This window comes from Mya arenaria, chromosome 3 (genome assembly GCF_026914265.1).
Source record: "Mya arenaria isolate MELC-2E11 chromosome 3, ASM2691426v1".
In the NCBI taxonomy this organism is placed as follows: Eukaryota; Metazoa; Mollusca; class Bivalvia; order Myida; family Myidae; genus Mya; species Mya arenaria.
In genome coordinates, this window is record NC_069124.1 from 10,001,593 (window position 1) to 10,023,677 (window position 22,085).

Below are 22,085 nucleotides of genomic sequence, written 5' to 3' on the forward strand. Positions count from 1 at the left end.
GACCAAGTAAGATATCCCTGAAAAAGTTTAGCATGTGCTGACGTGTCACTGGCTTACGACGAACGAGAAGTCAACGTTAGATGAACGTGTTGAGCGTTTCTCTAACGTGTGACTAACGACAGTCTAGCGTGTGGGCTTCGTGTTCAAACGGGAAAACGCGGAAAAATCACGGTGAATTCAATTTGAACAGTGAAATTGAGTATTGCACATCATGCAGCCAAAGGATAAAATGTGAGGGTGGAGGGGGGTACTGCTTCTGCTACTAGGGACGCCTCTTTCTTAGCCAATGTCCTCCTCAGACGAAGAATAACACCATGAAGAAGAGCCCTTGCGTTGTGTTAAATACCATGTGACACGCTCTGAAGGCCCTGAAAACCCCAATGAGGACGTATCGACTGCAAGATTCAGGTCCGGGCGATGGAGGATAGTCCGCGAAAACGGACTGCTGTGGAACTCACAGAAGACAAATGATAATCGAGATCAATGCAACAGAGCTAAAGACCGGGATGTATCACCTGTGGATCTTGTTCAAGTCCCGCAGTGACATGTTCACAACGCATTATGTTTGAAATTACGAAAATGCTTCAAATAATTGCCATGATTTCAATAATAATGGACATTATATACTTACCATATTCTTATATTTTTACCATTTACTTACCTTATGCTTAAAATACAGGTTGGATATGTTTCTTTTCGAGCGGGTAGCGGCGGAGGAGAGGGTTGATGTTGACGATTTTGCTGACCCCGTCCCCGTCTTAAATCGTCAACCCACCCAAGCCCTGTCGGTGGCATCTGACATGGAGACCCTCCAGAGGAAGACTAAGGAGAGCGGCGAGATGATGATTGTGTAATTGATTTTGAACGATTAATAAACTGCAAGTAACGCTAATGTAACGTCTAACTAATAATATAACGCGTAAAACATTCGGCGAACTTTAGTACAGCGTCCCACAAACGTTCCCCAGCGTTTAAAGTTAAACGTTAAAGAACGCTTGTCTCTATGAGAACTTCTGTGTATGTTCAAAACTTTATTTCCATACAAGCGTTCTCCGCCGATTACCGACGATAAACAGTGTTCACCAGCGTTCACATAACTCTGTTCTTGTGCTTTGCCAACGACCATGGACGATTACCAACGTTTCATCAAACGTCATCAACGCTGACCAAAACGTGATGGTGTGTCGGCCCAATTAAGAATTTCAACTTTTGCGGGTGTTTAAAGGTCCGCATACTGAAACTCGATACACACCCCATGTGTCAGATTTTGCGTTGACAATGTTTCAGACAATGAGGCTTAAATTCTTAGACAGTAAGATGACCGGGCCCCAATATCCCAAAAATACTCAAATCAAAGCTCAATCTCAACTCATATTACCATATAAGGCATAGTAAAACCAAACCTGTTTTCTCATAGAATCTGATGATAAATAGATTATGTCAACATTTTGAAGAAAACTAATTCTAGAGCAAATAATATTCTTGAGTAATTCTTAAACGGCAATGAATTGTACTCATACACATTTTTGGCGGTAGAATATTTTCCCTAGGAATCTTGAATTAAGGCGTTAGCCAACCTATTCCACAATAGAATGCGCATTTTAAATGTGTAAAAACAGATATGATTTTTAATAACTTTTGATGCTATGTGGTTAAACGAGATGAGACTGAGATTAAGATTTGACTTAAGTAGTTTGTGATATTGGGGCCGTAAGTAAAATTTTGTTGTTTTCGTTACGCTTTCTCCGCTCATTTATAGCCATTACTTCATGCCATCTAACTAATACTTAAAAATCACCATCACAAGCAAAAATAAGAACGTGTAAATCTGTCCATAATTGTCTAGATCTCACGCTTTAAATGTATTAGTGCTTTTTTGAAGGATATACCAAGGAACACACCATATCAATGCAGAAATCTTGCATTTAATTTGGTCCTATTGAATCAATGGTAATCACAGTGTTATCAAGGTCTCGTTGTTGTATCATGAGGGATCGCGTGATCAAAATGGATCAGCCAAATTAGTATTGTAAAATAAAACTATAATACTTGTTTGATAAAAAATCAACATTTACAAACATTTGTATAAACTGATTAAAAAAAGGGCAACAACAAGATACAAAAAACCTATGTCTAATACCATTATCACAAAGCTACGCGCACAATTAATGGGTATTTAATAACTCGTCCCAAAAATCGTAGGCTACGTTTTTTTTAAAGCTTGGTTTACTGTAAAAAAAATTTCGGAGGACGTTTTGCTTATTTAAATAAAACTGATTTTTATTAAATTTGTAAACTTGAAAAGTCAAGGACGATTCATTACATATAAAAGTATCAATGATGAAATGTAGGAACTGTACGTAACCCAACAATTACTTAGACTCACACGATAACCCGTCATCCAGTCAAATCGCAGGAATTTCAGATAAAATAATATATACAGATATTATCAACATATTCCGGTACCAAAACAGTGATACCTGCCAATATCGATACAAGGTATCGGGGTTTAGCACCAGCACCGGGGTTGTATTGGGTTTTAGCACCAGTACCAGGTAATATAATAATTACTTAAGAAATCCCCGTATCGATAGGCCCGTTCTCAATGTCACAACAATCTACTATGACATGTTCGTGAAGTTGGCAGCCCAGCAGCCCAGCAGCGTGAAGTCAGCAGCCCAGCAGACTGGCAGCCTAGCAGCGTGAAGTCAGCAGCCCATCAGACTGACAGCCTAGCAGCGTGAAGTCAGCAGCCCAGCAGCCCAGCAGCGTGAAGTCAGCAGCCCAGCATACTGGCAGCCCAGCAGCGTGAAGTCAGCAGCCCAGCAGACTGACAGCCCAGCAGCGTGAAGTCAGCAGCCCAGCAGACTGAGAGCCTAGCAGCGTGAAGTCACCATCCAGCAGCATAGCAGCGCGAGTTAGCAGTCTGGAAGCCTGACGGCGTGAAGTCAACAGCTGAGCAGCTGAGCAGATTAGCAGCTATGCTAAGACGAACTCGTGTGAAGTTTCCAGTCGGTTTTCAGTTTTCAAAGACAAAAAAAAACATAAAAATGAAAAAAATCTTCACAATAGTTGGTTTGCAAAACAAACCTTAAAATGAAGCAAAAATACTAAATTGAATAAGTTAAAAACATTAACACTATTCCCTTTTTGTGAACTAAAGAAATCGACTTTTCGAGTTCACGCTTCTGACAGCCCCGGGCAGCCCCGGGCAGCCCCATGTGTTTTATTGTATTTTTACGCGGGCTGTATACATGGCTTCTAGTATATGAAACGTTCGAATGATAACAAGTTTAATGGCTTAACAACACGGAAAATTCATGTTTTCAAAGCCGAAAAAAAAATGAAAAAAATCATTCACAATAATTCGTTTGCAAAATACGCTTTAAATGACGCAAACTACTTAAATGAATACTTTTTCAACATTTACACTATTCTTTGAGTGTGAACTAAAAACATCATTTTACTCCACTTTTCTATTTTAGTTTTCTGGCAGCCCCCAGCAGCCCCGGGCAGCCCCAGGCAGCCCTGGGCATTTTATGATATTTTTACTCGGGCTGCATACATGGCTTCTAGTATATCAAACGTTCGAATGATAACAAGTTTAATGACTTTACAACACGGAAAATTCAAAAATCATGTTTTCAAAGCCGAAAAAAATGAAAAAAAATCATTCACAATAGTTCGTTTGCAAAATACTCTATAAATGACGCAAAATACTAAAATGAATACATTTTCAACATTCACACTATTCTTTTTGTGTGAACTAAAAACATCACTTACCTCCATTTTTCTATTTTAGTTTTTTGGCAGCCCCGAGCAGACCCGGGCAGCCCCGGGCAGCCCCAGGCAGCCCTAGGCGTTTTATGGTATTTTACTCGGGCTAGATACATGGCTTCTAGTATATGAAACGTTCGAAGTTTCCCGTCGTTTTTGTAAAAAAAAGCGCGTCTTCAAATTCAAAAAACTTCATTTTGCCATTTAAGCTGTAGATTCCCCTTACCACACCGCGCATCAAAGCGTTGTATGCTGAATATTGTCTTTTCTTACAACACGGAAAATCCAGAAAATCAGGTTTTCAAAGCCGAAAAAATGAAGAAAAAAACATTCATAAACGTTCGTTTGCAAAACACCCCTTTAATTGACGCAAAAAATACTCAAATGAATCATTTAAAAACAATTACACTACTCTTTTTGTGTGAACTAAAAACATCACTTTACTCCACTTTTCGACTTTAGTTTTCTGGCAGCCCCCAGCAGCCCCCAGCAGCCCCGGGCAGCCTGAAGCGTATAACGATATTTTTACACGGGCTAGATACAAGGCACTAACTATGTGTAACGTTCGGATGATTCAAAGTTTATTGACTTTAAAGCAAAGATAAGATGTAAAATGTTACAGAACACTAATTATTTAACGTAATCTTGATAAAATTTCACTCGATTTGTATCGCTCTGCTAAGACGAAATCGTGCGAAGTTTCCCGTCGTTTTTGTAAGAAAAAACGCGTCTTCAAATTCAAAACACTTCATTTTGCCATTTAAGCTGTAATTTAGTTTCCCCTTACCACACTACCCATCAGAGCGTTATATGCTGAATATTGTCTTTTCAAACAACACGGAAAATTCATAATTTCATGTTTTTAAAGCCGAAAAAAAAGAAAAAAAAATCATTCACAACAGTTCGTTTGCAAAGCACTCTTTAAATGACGCAAACATACTCAAATGAATACTTTTTCAACATTTACACTTTTTTGTGTGTGAACTTAAAACATCACTTTACTCCACTTTTCGACTTCATTTTTTTGGCAGCCTGGAACAGCCCAGGGCAGCCTCAAGCGTATCACGATATTTTTACACGGGCTGGATACAAGGCTTTAACTATGTGTAACGTTCGGATGATTCCAAGTTTAATGACTTTAAAGCAAAGATAAGATGTAAAATGTTAAAGAACACTAATTATTTAACGTAATCTGGCTACAATTTCACTCGATTTTTATCGCTCTGCTAAGACGAAATCGTGCGAAGTTTCCCGTCGTTTTGGTAAAAAAAAGCGCGTCTTCAAATTCAAAACACTTCATTTTGCCATTTAAGCTGTAATTTAGTTTCCCCTTACCACACTACCCATCAGAGCGTTATATGCTGAATATTGTCTTTTCTAACAACACGGAAAATTCAGAATTTCATGTTTTTAAAGCCGAAAAAAAAAGAAAAAAAAATCATTCACAACAGTTCGTTTGCAAAGCACTCTTTAAATGACGTAAACATACTCAAATGAATACTTTTTCAACATTTACACTATTTTTTGTGTGAACTAAAAACATCACTTTACTCCACTTTTCGACTTCGATTTTTTTGGCAGCCTGGAACAGCCCAGGGCAGCCTCAAGCGTATCACGATATTTTTACACGGGCTGGATACAAGGCTTTAACTATATGTAACGTTCGGATGATTCTAAGTTTAATGACTTTAAAGCAAAGATAAGATGTAAAATGTTACAGAACACTAATTATTTAACGTAATCTGGCTACAATTTCACTCGATTTTTATCGCTCTGCTAAGACGAAATCGTGCGAAGTTTCCCGTCGTTTTGGTAAAAAAGGCGCGTCTTCAAATTCAAAACACTTCATTTTGCCATTTAAGCTGTAATTTAGTTTCCCCTTACCACATTACGCATCAGAACGTTATATGCTGAATATTGTCTTTTCTAACAACACGGAAAATTCAGAAATTCATGTTTTCAAAGTCGAAAATAATCATACTAGTAGTTGGAGTCATAGCTGAAGCTGTAGAAGTGGCAACAACAACAGTATCAACAGCAGCGTCAGTTGTTTTAGGGGATGCAAAGTCATCACAATATCGGTGGTGATGATAATTGCGGTGGTGGTGGCGTCGCTGGTGATTTTGCGGTGTTGATGACAGTGGCAATAGCAGAAACAGTAGTGGTAGTATGGACAGCAAAAACTTAAGCATTACCAGCTGTATTACTAAGATTTGAAGCGCACATACCAAATGACCAAACATGCTCACCTAATATATCTATTTAAACTTCAATAGAACATAGTCGGTTCTGTTCGGGGTTATATACTTTTTTACAGACACGATCGTGGGAAGTCATTTAGTATTTTTAGAGGTTGTGGTGAGGGGGGGGGGGAGCAATATAATACACAGAACGAGTCACTCAAGGATGATGATTTTATGTCGGCCAAAATATGTTATTACACAGATCAAGGTATGAAGAAAATGCAAGATGCATCTGTTATACGAAAATGAATTCACAGTGCCCTAGAATGTGTTCATGATGATGTAAACAAAATTGAAGTAGATTTGACATTCGAAGTTCAATTTCACCAATATGATATATTTTCAAGTTTCGATTGTATTTTACATGGTGTTTACGTATACAGTACAACTCCGTTGGCTCTAACTCGTTTGGCCCGAATTCCTCGTTGGCCCGAAAATGTTTCATTATACTGAAAGTAACCATTCCCGCTTGGCTCGAATTTTCCGAGGCTCGAGGTATTTTTGCCGGTCCGTATGAGTTCGAGGCAATCGGGTTCGACAGTACTAACGAGTTTTATAAAAAATACAGTGATCAACGGCAAACCTTTAAAAATGAATAATTAAGAGTTTTCGTATCTGTTATAAAATGCGAAGTCAATCAAGCTTTCTTTGTAAAATTAATATCTATACGCTAAGTAAAACCCCTAAATACATTAGATTGATAAATACAACTAGATTTATATAAGGCATTACAGGTTACATTTACATTACAAATAAAACGGTTTTCATAAGCGTACCATTTTGATTAACAGCTGCCACCTGTTTAAAACAGTTGAATGTTACTCATTAAAGCTGCACTCTCACAGAAATGGTATAACTGTGAGAGTGCAGCTGTTATTAAAGACCAACAAGATAGTTTATGTATAAGTTTATATTAATTTTAACTTGTCAATAATTACGTATAACACTTAATACTTCTTAATATCTTTCTTGGCTAAATTAAATACATTCTTCCAAATCTTGAACAAAACCGCAGCAATTCGCTCGGCACAATAACATGAGAATTTGACCTTTGATTCTCGGTCAATGTGAAATAATATGAAAGAAATAAAACCTTCTGATTTTCCAATTTTCGTTGCAACGTGTTTCTTTGAGTGCAACATCACGCCTGAGACTACAGGTTTTTTATTATGTTTCATAAAGAGACTTAATTTGCACGGTCCCAATTGAAAAAACAACAACAAGCAGCTGGCTGCTGTAGAACAACACGGTGGGCATCAGTCTAGACGATCAGATTTTTTTTAAAGAACTTTTACATTTAAAACAACTCATGGCCAATCCTATGTGGAACTACATTATCCAGTTTTTTAATTTACTCGTATAAACCTCTAAAAATGAAAAAAGGAAACCGTACTCACTGTTTACAACTATTTTCCACTCATTGGCACTATAACGAAAGACGCGTTGGAGCATTTTCAACACTTAACAAAATGTTTTGGCTCCAATGATTGCCCGTCGTGAACAATCCAAGAAACAGAATTGAATCACAAGAAAGCATAACGGTTAAGCGTCTCACAAAGTTGAGAAGAAACACACAACCTTAAAGTGACTCGCTTGAATGGTTTGTAAAATGCACTTTTTAATTACGAACAAAAGTTTGGCAAATCATAAGGAGTGTTAAAAGAAAATTCCACAAACCCTTCAGCAAATGTTGATATTTGCTCAAATATCGTCTTTGAAAACCACAATTTTCATTAGCGTTAAAAACGCGATCGAATATTAATTTTAACGGCTGTGGAGTTGCGTGATTGGTTGATTAACATTGTCACGTGATGTTATCAATGTTTCCTTAAAACGTCGACGTATCCACCACTTTTGTTAAAGTCCCGGTGGCTGTGTGGACCAGCCGACTGTTTTCTTCTTTTTTCTGACTTTACCGGCGTGGGTTCGAACCCCACTAAAACCAAGTTTTTAACTGTATTTTTTCTGCACTTTCGATATCATAGAGTTAAATAATGATAAAATAAGTGTTTTCAGATGCATTACCAGAAAACTAACTTTGGGTCTAAAAACATGAGCGAGTCCCTTTGAGGTCAAGAAGGAATATATGGCTACAAACAATCAAGTTGCGCAGGCAATGATAATCCCAATATATACACTTGCAATTCTCATTCGTTGCAAAACAGTGTCAGATAGTGTGTTCTGTGCAAATAGAGCACCCGTTTCTTCTCTTTTATTCAACTTTAATGACATTTTGATACTATAACACAAGCACTTTTTTCTGTATGAACATCCGGACAGATAACTGTGGTTCTGAGCCTATAAGATGTCGGTTTGTTCGATTCGTGCTGATTTTACAGAAAACTATTACACCAATGAAACATAGAGAGGAATTCGATTTGGTTAGCCATACTATTTTTCTTATATTTATTGAAAACACGCAGTAACACAAAGTAGGAATTTATAAACTGATAACAGTTTTAGTGGTCACCATTATATTTCGTCCAATGATTATGCAGTATATCCCATGTTTCTGTACATTTTTTTCAGTAATTAGGCACTCAGCCGTTATTTATTTTAATCAGGTGAAGTGATATATATATATATGGGAAATTTACACAATATCATGTAGACCACTTAAATAAAGAATGTTAGAATGTATTTACACAATAGGAATAGTTATGCGACAGTGTCGCATAAAACCTTTTTGTGTAAGCTCATTCTAACAATCTGGAGCCATTATTTAAATGTAATAAGAAAATACATAATACAATTTAACCACTAAATAAAACATACATTTGCAGATGGTACTTTGACTAATATTTCTAAACGGCACTTAATATAAGGATTTAAATACTATCTGTACAGATAAGCTATACACGCAAAAGAAATATCACAAAATATATAATAAAGGGAAATAATCAAATCAAGTTTAAATTTTTCCTTCATCATTTGTTTAACGTCCTTGTTCAATAATGATGAGGGAACTGTTCTTTAAGAATCGTGAACGGTAATATTGGGTCGGAATATCTTCTCTTTTTTAATTTAATTTGTGGAGCACAGTTTGTTTTATTTCTTGTTGATTAATACAAATATTGAAATAATAATTAACATTCGGACTGGTTTCTATCACCGCCAAGTTCTTCATGGACGCTTTCATCACCATCATCTTTCTCAATGACGCCGAGTTTGCGGCCGACCCATTGGAATTTCGCCGTCATTTCCTCCTGCATCAGGGTGAAGCACATTGACAGAATGGCCATACCAAATATCGAGTAGATCGTACCAATGATAAGGCGTACGTTTGCCAGCGGGTCGCTGAAATCCCTCCCAGGGGTCACATCTCCAAATCCAATTGTACTGAGGGTGATGAAGCAAAAATAGGACGACTGCAGCATATCCCAGCCTTCCCAGTACTTGAACAGAACTGCGCCGCCAATAATGTACAGCCCGATTATTCCGAGAGAGACGGTGAGGGGAACAGATACCTTGTTGATCTCCTCCCAATCCTCCTCCTCATCGATTTCGCTAGCGTCGTCAATAATCAATGGTTCCGTTGAGTGGCCAGACTCCAAACGCAGACGTCGACTACGCTCCGCTAGATCTGAGCTTCCAAGGGTTTTGATTGCGTGCGGTTGGCCGCCCATTGACCCAATCCGTTGTGTGACTTCGATTCCTTCATGTGTGCTCGTTGAGCCAGTGTTCACAATCCTCGCTCGCGACCCCATCTGCCGTTGTGCGATTATGGTGGCAAACCCGGGTTCAAGTTTTGCAATAGTTGAAAATTCTGAAAACAATAAATGTTCATGACTTACAAACCTGAAACAAACGTACACAACCGAGATCAATAAATCAGAATATACTAATGTCGTTCAAGCGCTTACATGTATAACATGCATTTTATTTTCATTCACGGACTAAACTCAACGGAAATGTAATAATTAGGCAAGTGTTATTTGTGTATAATTCATGTTAAAAACGTCAAGTTTATCCTTTTATCTACATACTTGGTTTTTCATCAGAATGCGGTTCGTGAATATCCGGCGAGCTTGTGTCAGATCTTTGATCCTCTTGTTGTCTCCCCTTTCGCTTCGGTCTCATGCAGCCACAACAGATGACCTTTGCGTACACGTAACGGAATACGTCGGCCAGGATGTCACCGATGTTCGACAAAAAGAGTAGCATCAGAGGGATTCCGATCATCGCGTACGATATGCATAGGATCCTGCCCCACATTGTCTTTGGGGAGATGTGACCGTAACCTGCAAGAGGATCAAAACATTCGGTTTCGGCCATGGCATGAAGTTTATGTAACACGTGGCAGTTAGGCACGCTATGGACATACATATAGATATGTTACGGTTCTTGATTTATTAATTAATAAGTTACAACTGTCAAGAGATTTTTATACCGTTGTAACTAATCACTTATGATATCAATGACCAATTGAAGATGATTATCGTGCTATTTGTACAATGATAAACGATTACTTTAAGTAATCAGTTGACGAAAATGATGATAATACACAAATTATATCAAGTAAAATGATAACCTTGATCTTGCTATTTATGCATAACGAACTTATTATTGTTTTAGAATTTCGGCCAGTTTTCAAAAAGCAATTTAAAAGAATAATGTTTTCTAGATTGATTTTTACGCCTTATTCATGTTACGAAAACAAACCAACTTATAAGACAATAGATGTTTACAAGAGCAAGGAATCATACGCGTTATTACGGCTGGGAAATATGATCCAAGTATTGCCAAGTGCATCCGATATGATTCAACTGCGTATGATTTAAAGGTAATTACGACATGGAATTTCATGTCAATTTAAATAATTGATAGATCGAAGTTCCGAGGTATGGAGAACTAATCAATGGTTTATATTTCAGCAAACTGAGATAATAACAAACTTGCTATTACTGTTTTGATTGATGGTGCTAAAGCTTTATGCTGTGTTCATCTAACCAATAACTATGATATATATTTTCCCCGTAGTTAATTCTGTTACTGACTTGTTTTATTCCCCGACTCTGTTAGGTCTCATACGGGCACTTTTCCTGTTTTAAACAAACCACAATAACAAAGTGCACATTATGAATAAAACAAAACATCAAGAGGCAGGTATATGACTGTGCCCGGCGGTTATGTTGCGGTGCAAATTGGTTCTTGATTTTACCTTTTGCGGGTTCGAATCTCACTTATGATAAGGTGTTATTTTTGCAACTTAAATTAAAGTTGCTAACAAAAGTTTATTCAAATACAAAGAAGTGTTTGATCTCGTTTGAAATGCAGTCACAATTATTCATTATCCTTTCTTTGTAAAAATAGAAAGATGAAACTGTTTATTCATGTACTATGTAAAGTATTGTATAACACGTATGTGGACATATGTAATACCACAAACTATTTATAGATGAAAATCTAACTCATACTATGACCATAAAATAATGAAGATGTTCACAAGGTCAACACAATACAGCCTTGTTGAACCGTAATTTTCACACTCATGAAAATATCACACGTGTGAGGGCTATATCGGATGATTGGCAAAAACTGTTGTTTTCTTTTAATGTGTGCCGTATTCGTATGAACAATATTTTGACGGATGTTTTTTGGACATGTGACGAAATCGTTTTAGCGAATGGGGCGGGGAGGGGGGGATAGTAGAGGTACTTAACTGATTTTTTTCACTAATGAGTTACATACTCCTACGTCCGTGGGACATATTCGTATATGCGTGAAAATTACGGTTCAACACAGCCTCGCTTCACAATGTCAGTTGTGTCTTATTGCTGCGCTTGCCAGGATACATCTTATCAAAGAAGTAACAGCAATATAAAGAATATACGGTTCATAATGGTTACAATGGCTGACGATGAGGGCGTTGTCATGGATCATTAAAATTATACTTTGGTAACAAATTTTAAAAAAGGCAATGCGGATATGACTATTCTAACGCACTTTTTTCTTTTATTTGTGACATTCGATGATGTCATTTTTTTTCTAATCCGCTGCAGTATTGTACATATTTTCTTTGGACGTTTTATTAGAAAATGTCTTCTTAACAGAGTTAACAAATACATAGAATGGTTTTATAAATGACATTATTGATATGACGTCATTATACGATAAAAATATAAATTATGTCGCACATAATTATTAAGCAACCCGATTTGATTAATAGAATTCAACGGTAATTTTTCTAGCAATTCTCTTTCAAGCATTTCTTTTGAAATACTTGTATATATTATTTATACATATTCCTTTGTAAATTCGTAACAGTTTTGAAGACCGTCCTTGAACATACCCCACCAGCATCTGCCTAAATGAAAATAATTGAAATTTAGCAAAACAATCTACTTAAATACTAAAAAGTAAGAACCAAGTATACAGTCAGAAGAAATGAACAACACTAAACGTAGACGAAAATAAATGCTAGAAATTTCTTTGATCGAAACTTGAAGATTTCCATTCAATTTGGTAAAAAACGGAAATTATTCAAGTTAGAGATAACCCAATTCAACGATTGTTTAAGGATAATTCATTAGTGTGTACAGGTTCCTTGTCCGTATGAGCAGCGGTTGTAAAGTGTATGGAAAAAATGAAATGACCACAGATGAATGCAAATGCGTCAACTTTCGCAACGATGTAAATAGTTATTAACCATCTTAAAATGAATGACATTAAGTGCATAAATCATCAAGTGCGTTAGAAAATGTTCTGTGAGCACTGTAAAACGTTTGTTCCAAGCAAAATAAACAGTTGACATTGTATTGTTTAATATCTTAGCAAATCAATGATCATATTTATCTTTATACAAGCCTATACAAATTTATACAAGATCCTGCATCCCAATTTGTAAAATGTTTTTTGGCCCATACCGGATAGAAAACACTTTAAAACGCCTACGTATACACATATTGCATGGTTATTCATGAGGAATGATAGAATCATGGTGAAGAGATTAAACATTAATTAGGCTACTTATTTTAAGTTCATGATATGACTTGAAAAAACGCAACTACTTCTACTGTCAAATATCAAACTCAGATAACATGATCGATAAAAGTTAATTCATATTAAATGTGTATCAACATGATACAATGCTTAGCATTGTCTGAAATGGGGTTCTGGGAAAATGTCTTTATATTTGTTCTTGTTATCAAACAATAATTTAATCTGTACAGATTATATACATGATCCTCAATTTCGGTATTTAAAAATACTGTTTATTTCATACTTAAGATAAAACATATCTTTACTAAGAGCACAAGTAAAACGTTTCTTTGAATATTTTAATTCTGTTTAATTGTGAATTGGAATGTTACATCAATGGCTGAAAATGATTTTATCTATGTTTGATAAAACATGTTTGGGGCTTCACTGGATTTTCAAAGTACAACTTAATCTTGTAATGAATTTGGAATGCCGAAATCTGCGACTCAAATCCTACGGTATAGACTGAAGGGCATTTGAAAATCGCTTCGGCATATAACTGTTTGCAATCGTTTGTAATAAAAAAAATAAGCAAGTGGCACACTAATGTTAGTCCTGTTTATGGTAACTGTCTTATGTCCCTCTTACTTAACCGACTCAACTATAGCCACTTAATAGTGTCGCAACCATACTTACGTAGCTGAAAAAACAACAACAATAAATCTACAGGGACAAGCCCAGTAGTCGAGAATAAAAAAAAATCCTCTTTAAGGCTGAAGGCAAGGGTTCAAACTGCAATGAACTAGAGAAAAATGTAAAGATTATGTTTGAACGTAATGCTCGTGTGTGTTTGTCAAGGCAAACGCAGTACATATTTGACCTTATCGAAACATAAAGGTGGCAGTTTAATATTTATTTTTGTTAATTTGGCCCATCGATACATTCCAGACTTACCTATGGTTGTGATCACGGTCATCGAGAAGAATAGTCCACCGGCAAACGTCCATTCATGCATGGGTCCGTCCGGCTGACCATACCCCTCACACCAACTCCCGTCGTAGGAGATCGAGAATGAATTGTTTCGAAACGTCTCAAACACGCCCAGAAGCTGCGCGTCTGCCGCCTCCGAGTTGAGTTGGTTGTTCAAAACGACGTCAAGGAGACTGAACAATGTTTCGTTTTCCATATCGATGTACTCTTTCCTCGAGTCTACGCATGCTTGTATCTCGTTGTCCTTCTCTAAAAGTTCAAAGAGAACGCCACCAAGTACGCAGTATGAGAAGACAATCAAGCACAGACCGATGTGAGAGAAAGCTACCTGTGCGATCGACTTGCACAGTTGTTTCTTGCTATTTTGCTCCTTTTCAACTTCTTCAGATCCCATTTTGTTTCGTTTTATTTCATGAATTTGCACTTAAAGACATCTAAAGATAATTGATAAATGAAATGAATACCACCATTATTTCTCAGATGTTTATTTATCTTTCTGAAATATCCTTAATCTTGTTAATGTGTGCAACTGTTGCACGTTTTCACAACTTCAAGGACCGCACTGAAGTTTATGATCGTGTACATCACATAACTTGGTAACAGACTGGCACTGTCAATTTCCCATTTAGATATTCCTGAGTGGTTCCATTATGTGTTGTTTGTATATAGTTATGGAACACCGCCAAGAGCTCATCAACAATTTATCGAATACATATACATCTATTGATCGCTTTCCAGACTTTTAAATTCAAGCACTATCCATCCTCGATGGTTTAGAATAACAATTCTGGAAGACAATTAAAAATTCATAATAGTTTTATGAAAATCTATAACCGAACTCCCGGGCTTGGTTAGGATCAATGGGATGAACCGAGCCATGTTTAGATAGTATGTCAACTTACTGGCTGGTCTATGCATCGATTCCAATAATTTCAGATAAAACGTCATGTGGTGGAATAAATTGCGTTTTGCGTCATTTTCAAGAAACCACTTATTTGTGTTGATAAGGATGAATATTATAACTTGACAAAAGCCCAGTCATCAACAGTGTTGCCGTATATATTCACTTGTTTAGTGTCAGTCAGTAACAATGATGCCGTATATATTCACTTGTTATGGGCCGGTCATCAACAATGCTGCCGTATATATTCACTTGTTATGGGCCGGTCATCAACAATGCTGCCGTATATATTCACTTGTTATGGGCCGGTCATCAACAATGCTGCCGTATATATTCACTTGTTTAGTGTCAGTCAGTAACAATGTTGCCGTATATATTCACTTGTTATTGGCCGGTCATCAACAATGCTGCCGTATATATTCATTTGCTATCGGCCGGTCATCAACAATGCTGCCGTATATAATCACTTCTTAAGGGCCGGACATCAACAATGCTGCCGTATATATTCATTTGTTATCGGCCGGTCATCAACAATGCTGCCGTATATATTCACTTCTTAAGGGCCGGACATCAACAATGTTGCCGTATAGATTCAGTTGTAAAGGGCCGGTCATCAAAAATGTTGCCGTATAGATTCAGTTTTTAAGGCCGGTCATCAACAATGTTGCCGTATAGATTCAGTTGTTAAGGGCCGGTCATCAACAATGTTGCCGTATATATTCAGTTTTTAAGGGCCGGTCATCAACAATGTTGCCGTATAGATTCAGTTGTTAAGGGCCGGTCATCAACAATGTTGCCGTATAGATTCAGTTGTTAAGGGCCGGTCATCAACAGTGTTGCCGTATAGATTCAGTTTTTAAGGCCGGTCATCAACAATGTTGCCGTATAGATTCAGTTGTTAAGGGCCGGTCATCAACAATGTTGCCGTATATATTCAGTTTTTAAGGGCCGGTCATCAACAATGTTGCCGTATAGATTCAGTTGTTAAGGGCCGGTCATCAACAATGTTGCCGTATAGATTCAGTTGTAAAGGGCCGGTCATCAAAAATGTTGCCGTATAGATTCAGTTTTTAAGGCCGGTCATCAACAATGTTGCCGTATAGATTCAGTTGTTAAGGGCCGGTCATCAACAATGTTGCCGTATATATTCAGTTTTTAAGGGCCGGTCATCAACAATGTTGCCGTATAGATTCAGTTGTTAAGGGCCGGTCATCAACAATGTTGCCATATAGATTCAGTTGTTAAGGGCCGGTCATCAACAGTGTTGCCGTATATATTCACTTGTTTAGTGTTAGTCAGTAACAGTGTTGCCGTATATATTCCCTTGTTAAGGGCCAGTCATCAACAGTGTTGCCGTATATATTCCCTTGTTAAGGGCCAGTCAGCAACAGTGTTGCTGTATATATTCACTTGTTAAGGGCCAGTTAAGGGCCAGTCAGCAATAGTGTAGCTGTATATATCCGCTTGTTAAGGGCTAGTTAAGGACCGGCCATCAACAGTGTTGCCGTATATATTCACTTGTTAGGGGCAAGTTAAGGGCCAGTCAGCAACAGTGTAGCTGTATGTGTCCGCTTGTTAAGGGCCAGTTAAGGACCGGCCATCAACGGTGTTGCCGTATATATTCACTTGTTAAGGGCCAGTTAAGGGCCAGTCAGCAACAGTGAAGCTGTATGTATCCGCTGGTTAAGGGCCAGTTAAGGGCCGGTCATCAGCAGTGTTGTCGTATATATTCACTTGTTAAGGGCCAGTTAAGGGCCAGTCAACAACAGTGTTGCCGTATATATTCACTTGTAAAGGGCCAGTCAACAACAGTGTTGCCTGTATTCACTTGTTAAGGGTCAGTCAGCAACAGTGTTGCTGTATATATTCACTTGTTAATGACCTAACGACTATTTCTATAGAAAACTGCTTACTTTCAAATTATAAAATAACTTTCAGGCAATTGGAATAATTAGCAATCAAATCATATGCACTTTTAATTTGAATAATAATGATGAAATTTATCAATACAGTGGTATATATTGGAACAAACAGCCTCATTTGTGAATTCTCAGAAATTGGAATGGATTGGACAGGGTATAAAAAAGCATTTAATTTGGGGCTGGTATCGAAACAAGTGATCCCTACGTTTTGCATTTATGGATATTAGGATGTTTATTTTTTTCTTTTGCAACTCTTTGCGGCGAAAAAACAAAATGTTGATTTTATCTGAAATCATTTTCAACTAAATTTTATTACAATCAATGCAGAAAACATCATGCTCATTCAGCTATTATGGATGAAACAAACAACCATTATTATGGGCTTTTACATTTGTTTGAACAATTTTTCATAAACCAATGATTTGAAAAGTACTTGCTTTGAGATATAATCGCGTTTGCCTGAAATCGAGAGGTGTCTAAAATGGCTATTCGGTTATATTTATTTTAATTGAGCTAGCATTGATTTCATTGAAATCGATTGAGCCAGTCCATTGAAACTTTGATACATGAAGCTCGCCATATTTGTTGTCATTCTTATAATTCAATACATAATGTATGTAAATCACTGGGTAAAGCTTTATCAGCAAGCTTCAGAATAATTCGACATCATCTTTACGGCGACACCTTCACAGATGTTGAGCGTTTTTAAACCCAATTAAAAATTTAGTTATCTTACTTACATTTATCAACAAACAGCAGCTGGAGATACTCATATGAATATTATTGTAACAGGGTACAATTCTTTGTATTTATAAAGAATTGGTTGTGTGTAACCTTTTCATGTTCTTTTAGTCCATTCACTGTGAACATTGTATTTTTAATAATTACCTGTCTTTTGACCACGACCATGTTGGCAGAGGATTATAGATTTTCCCGCCAATCCAATCATGTGATATGTCAAGTGATTGCAGTTCTTATTCAGAGTTTGCTGAGGGAGGTTGGACTTCTTTCAGAAGTCAACTTTGGTATTTGTTCAGGATTTGGACACATGTTTTGGTGCGTATTATTTCTGATACTGTATCTGCAATTACCCTTTCTGTATTTGCAATGAGTTGAGATTTGCTTTGTATTATGATTTATGCATTTACTACACTTTTAATTTCTCTGCACGAGTTTCTCGAACTGTTTATATCCTTTCATTCCACAAATGGTAAGCTATATAAGTTTGTTAGATAGCCTATTGTATGTACAGTTGGCTATGTTTTGTATGTCATTGTACTGTTTTTTATACTTGTTTTTATGTACTTTGTTCGCATTGTTGCCACTAGATTTTCATTGTTAAAAACTGTTATAAATCATGTTTATATATGCAGTTGATTTAGAAGTATAAATTATACCCGATATATGTCTATATATATATGATTTATATAAGATTAAGTATTATTTTATTCTTATGATTGTATATTTCTATTTTCAGAATGCGATTCTCATCATTATCGTGGTTATTCTCACGATTAGGATTATCATTATTACAAGTTGAACTCTCTACAATAAACCGTAAAAAAACGGACTCAAGTGTGGACTTTTTATACAAATAAGACGCAGCTAATATAGCTGGTTACATACAACATATTTATGTACTAGCCGGGCATGTAACCTGTATATTACATTATATAGGCCTAAAATCGTTCAATTTTCAAAAGCGTTAGTAAAGCTTTTTTGGCAAAATAGAGCATTATCACATTGACACGTGCACAAATAATTACAAACAATAAAGCTTTATTTTGAACTCACATTTCACACACAAGTATTATTTCGATGTCTAACCAGTTTAAACGCGAGAGTCCCTTTAAATGTTTGAATAAAAGTGTGTTTGAGTGCTCCGGCGAAATATGTGACAGTGAATGTGTTGCTTTTTTAAGTGTTACTGTCATATAAGATTGACATCTTCAATGGTAAATTTATTTGGTGCTTTTTGGTAAAATATGGAGTTAAATCATTAAATAAGAAGTAAAATTATCAACTTAAAGACATTCTTTGAAATTCAATTGTAGTCTTTCCCCTTTGATAAAAAACACATGTTTAAATAAAGTTGTTTGTTGGAAATACAAAAAACTTAAAGCTTATTAGGGAAATTGTTATACTATTTTTAAACAAATGCTCTGACATAAACTCGAGGTATATATCGCATGTTTAATATATTTTCAAAATGCCTGTCTTTGTAAAACGAACATCCCAAATATTTACAACTTACTTTTTGATAAACTTAAATATCGTTATAAATCAACTGAACCTCGCCAAATGTGAACACCTAAGCGTGATCGTTTTCAGCTGAAAAATGACCAGTCTACATGCTAATCAGATGATTTCAAATAGTAGGAGAGATTGAATACCAGTTTCAGTTCATTGGCAATATCAGCAATTTTGGCCAAAATTAACATCAAATTTCACAATGATGGCCACAAAAAAAGAAAAGAGAATACCCATATAGAATGAAAAACTGTTTATATCCACAATGAGTCCACAACTGTTTTGTTTACAATTTTGACCTATTAACTATTTCACGAGGTAAAGGGTGACCAGTGCAATTTGGTCAGGAGTATGCATGTGTTGGTCAGTTAAATTGTATATACATTAACTTGTATTATTTGATACACAAATGCATAAATATAGGTTTATTTATAATTAAATACATTGATGACTTCAAAAGTGAAAGTGAATGTTAGATGATTGGCTGATACGAAACACTGACATATTGGTTTATGGTTAACAATAACTATAACTCGACAGCGAACAGACTACGCTTCTTTACATGTACAAGGTTACGATAACTTCCGGGGCCGAGTAATAATCGATAATGCCGAGAGTGAAACAAAACAGGGGCGGCTCCAGAAATTGTCGTTAGAATTGTCGTTAAAAGGGGCGTAACTTAGGGGTGAAACCTTTGACTCGCGGCCCTCCCTCAGATCCGAAAGTTTATTGCATAAACTGTTTGCATGGGAATTTGGGGTTATTCAATCAAGAACATTTTATAATAACAATTGAGTTGAGGAGGCTAAAACACGTGTTGACCTCAGCGGAAGTATTCCCGCACAAATCGCTCGTGTTCGAACCGAACGCTGCAGTAAAATACTTCACATCCGGCAATGAGCGAGAAGAACAAAATAGGATCGAATTAAATGCTTTCAATTTTTTGTACGCAAGCAATTCCGTTATCGATATATTTTACCTTTATTACTTAAGTGTATCGCTGTACGACTAGAAGATTCATAAAGTCTCGTCAATTATTGATGACAGCTGATGAAAATTGATGTAATGATGTAAATGCGCTTTGCCTGAGATGACTTTCTAGTATGTTTTATTTAGTTTTATCTATTTTGGATTGGAACAGCTGCCTAACAATTTGGTAGAGAGTTGACTTTTACAACATTATACTACAGGCATTTCGCTGTAATTGCTAATTTTTATTTAAATGCTAAAAGTATTGATTCTAAATAGGTGGTTGTAATTGATTTGACCCCAAGGAAATGCAAAGTAATTCTATGCGTAAATGTATTTATTTTAACAATGATGTAATATCAATTAATACGGTAACTTATTTGTTTGAATTAGGGGAAATGAAACATTCGCCCCATACCTTAACAAGCAATTTTTGACGAATATAGCAGAATTATGCACCAGTCAATTGTAACCACGGCCCCGAAAAGTCCGGGAGTATACCGGGGATAGCCGGGGAAATGAGCCGTGTTTTACCTTCCCGGTGGCCCCGCAGTGCCGGGTAAATGCGATGGTTTTGTATTCGCGCCAAATATAGCGGGGAATGCGCCTTAGTTAGGGTCCCTTGGGTGCGGGGGCATTTGGCGGGGATTTTACCATCCGTTCGTCCCCCGCAGAGCAGGGGTTTTACCCGGGCTTGGCTGGACCGAAAATCATAGTCCCCGCTATTCTCCAGACCTGGAGAGGCTGTGGTTACAACTGAGTGGTGCATTACTCCCAGAAGTGATTCAATTAATGTATTAATGTAATGGATACAGTTTTTGAACAGTGAATGCTTAACTAATGGAACAGATCTTAATGCTAAACAACACATACATATATGGGCCCGTATGAGTTAAGTTTAAAACAGTGATTTAAGATGTTGTTGTGGTTGTTGATTTCTATCCCGTTGGGACTGGCAGACTACAATCACGTGATCAATAACCAACGTTATCGGTTGTCGCCTGTGTCCCCGCCCCAAAAAGTATAATATTTGCAGTAGTGAGATAAATTACCTACGCCCGATAGGACACGGAATTGCTATTACGTTGCGTCCGGAAAAAAACACCATGAAAGCGCCCAACGTTCGCTCGTAACTGAACACCGTTACCAACACCAACCCCACCAACACCAACACCATCAACAACAAAAACAGCAACAAAGACAACAACATCAAACAATAATCAACAACAAAAACAACAATAAGAAACTCGATTAAGGAGATGCAGATAACCATCAACATTGTTCGAAACCTATTGTGTAAACGCTTGAAGAAGCTGTCAGAAATGGTTTGAATGAATCGCCTTTTTGGTTTTATAACGTTAACATTCTAGAGTTTTTACAGCCATTAAAGCTGCATTCAAACCGATTTACCATTTTTTACAACTTTTTTATTTTTTGTCTTGGAACCAACCAATTTTTGCGAAAATCCATGGAAATCAGTTATACAAGACTCCTGACAAAAATTATATCACATATTTTTTTATATCTAAGTTCAAAAAATGATGTTTCATGCATTTTTCTTAAACCGTTAGTAACTAATTTTCGAACGGAAATATAAAAATCAAATATATAGCATCTTGTATCATTGGTTTGCAGTTATTTACGCAAAATTTTGCTCTTTCCAAGACAAAAAAATAAAAAAAGTTGTAAAAATGGTAAATCTGTGAGAGTGCAGCTTTAAACAAAAAAAATAACAGCAATCGATTTGAGTAAATATTTGATTATAAAATTATTAAAAGTATTTCAACTGAAAGTTTTAAGGGCCTGTAAATAAATTTAATTTCATCTAATACTGCATTTAATGATGATGATGTATTACTGTGTAGCTTGATCTCATGAAATGCAATAACTGTGGATTGCCTGTTTGTCTTTCACTTTCATTTATAATTAATAACCAAGATTACACTGTGGTTAAAAAAGTTGTTAGATTGTACAGAAATAAATAGTTCGATGCGCCACAGTCACTTTGCAATTTATTATAATTAAATATAAACTAACGATCTTTACTTGTAATGGGTGGTCTACATAATACTGTGTAAACTACCCACTTACATTGTTTATATCTACCGCTTC

At 36.5% G+C, this 22,085-nt stretch overlaps 1 protein-coding gene across 1 annotated transcript; it reads right to left on the bottom strand.

Moving 5' to 3' along the window:
* Positions 1–8,392: 8,392 nt before the first annotated feature.
* On the bottom strand, positions 8,393–14,565 carry LOC128228435 (TWiK family of potassium channels protein 7-like). The gene is made up of 3 exons (XM_052939747.1): positions 13,896–14,565; positions 10,007–10,261; positions 8,393–9,786 (listed from the first exon to the last, which is right to left on the bottom strand). The coding sequence occupies exons 1-3, from the start codon at positions 14,323–14,325 to the stop codon at positions 9,107–9,109; spliced, it is 1,365 nt and encodes a 454-aa protein (XP_052795707.1). The 5' UTR covers positions 14,326–14,565; the 3' UTR covers positions 8,393–9,106.
* Between the last annotated feature and the right edge of the window lie 7,520 nt (positions 14,566–22,085).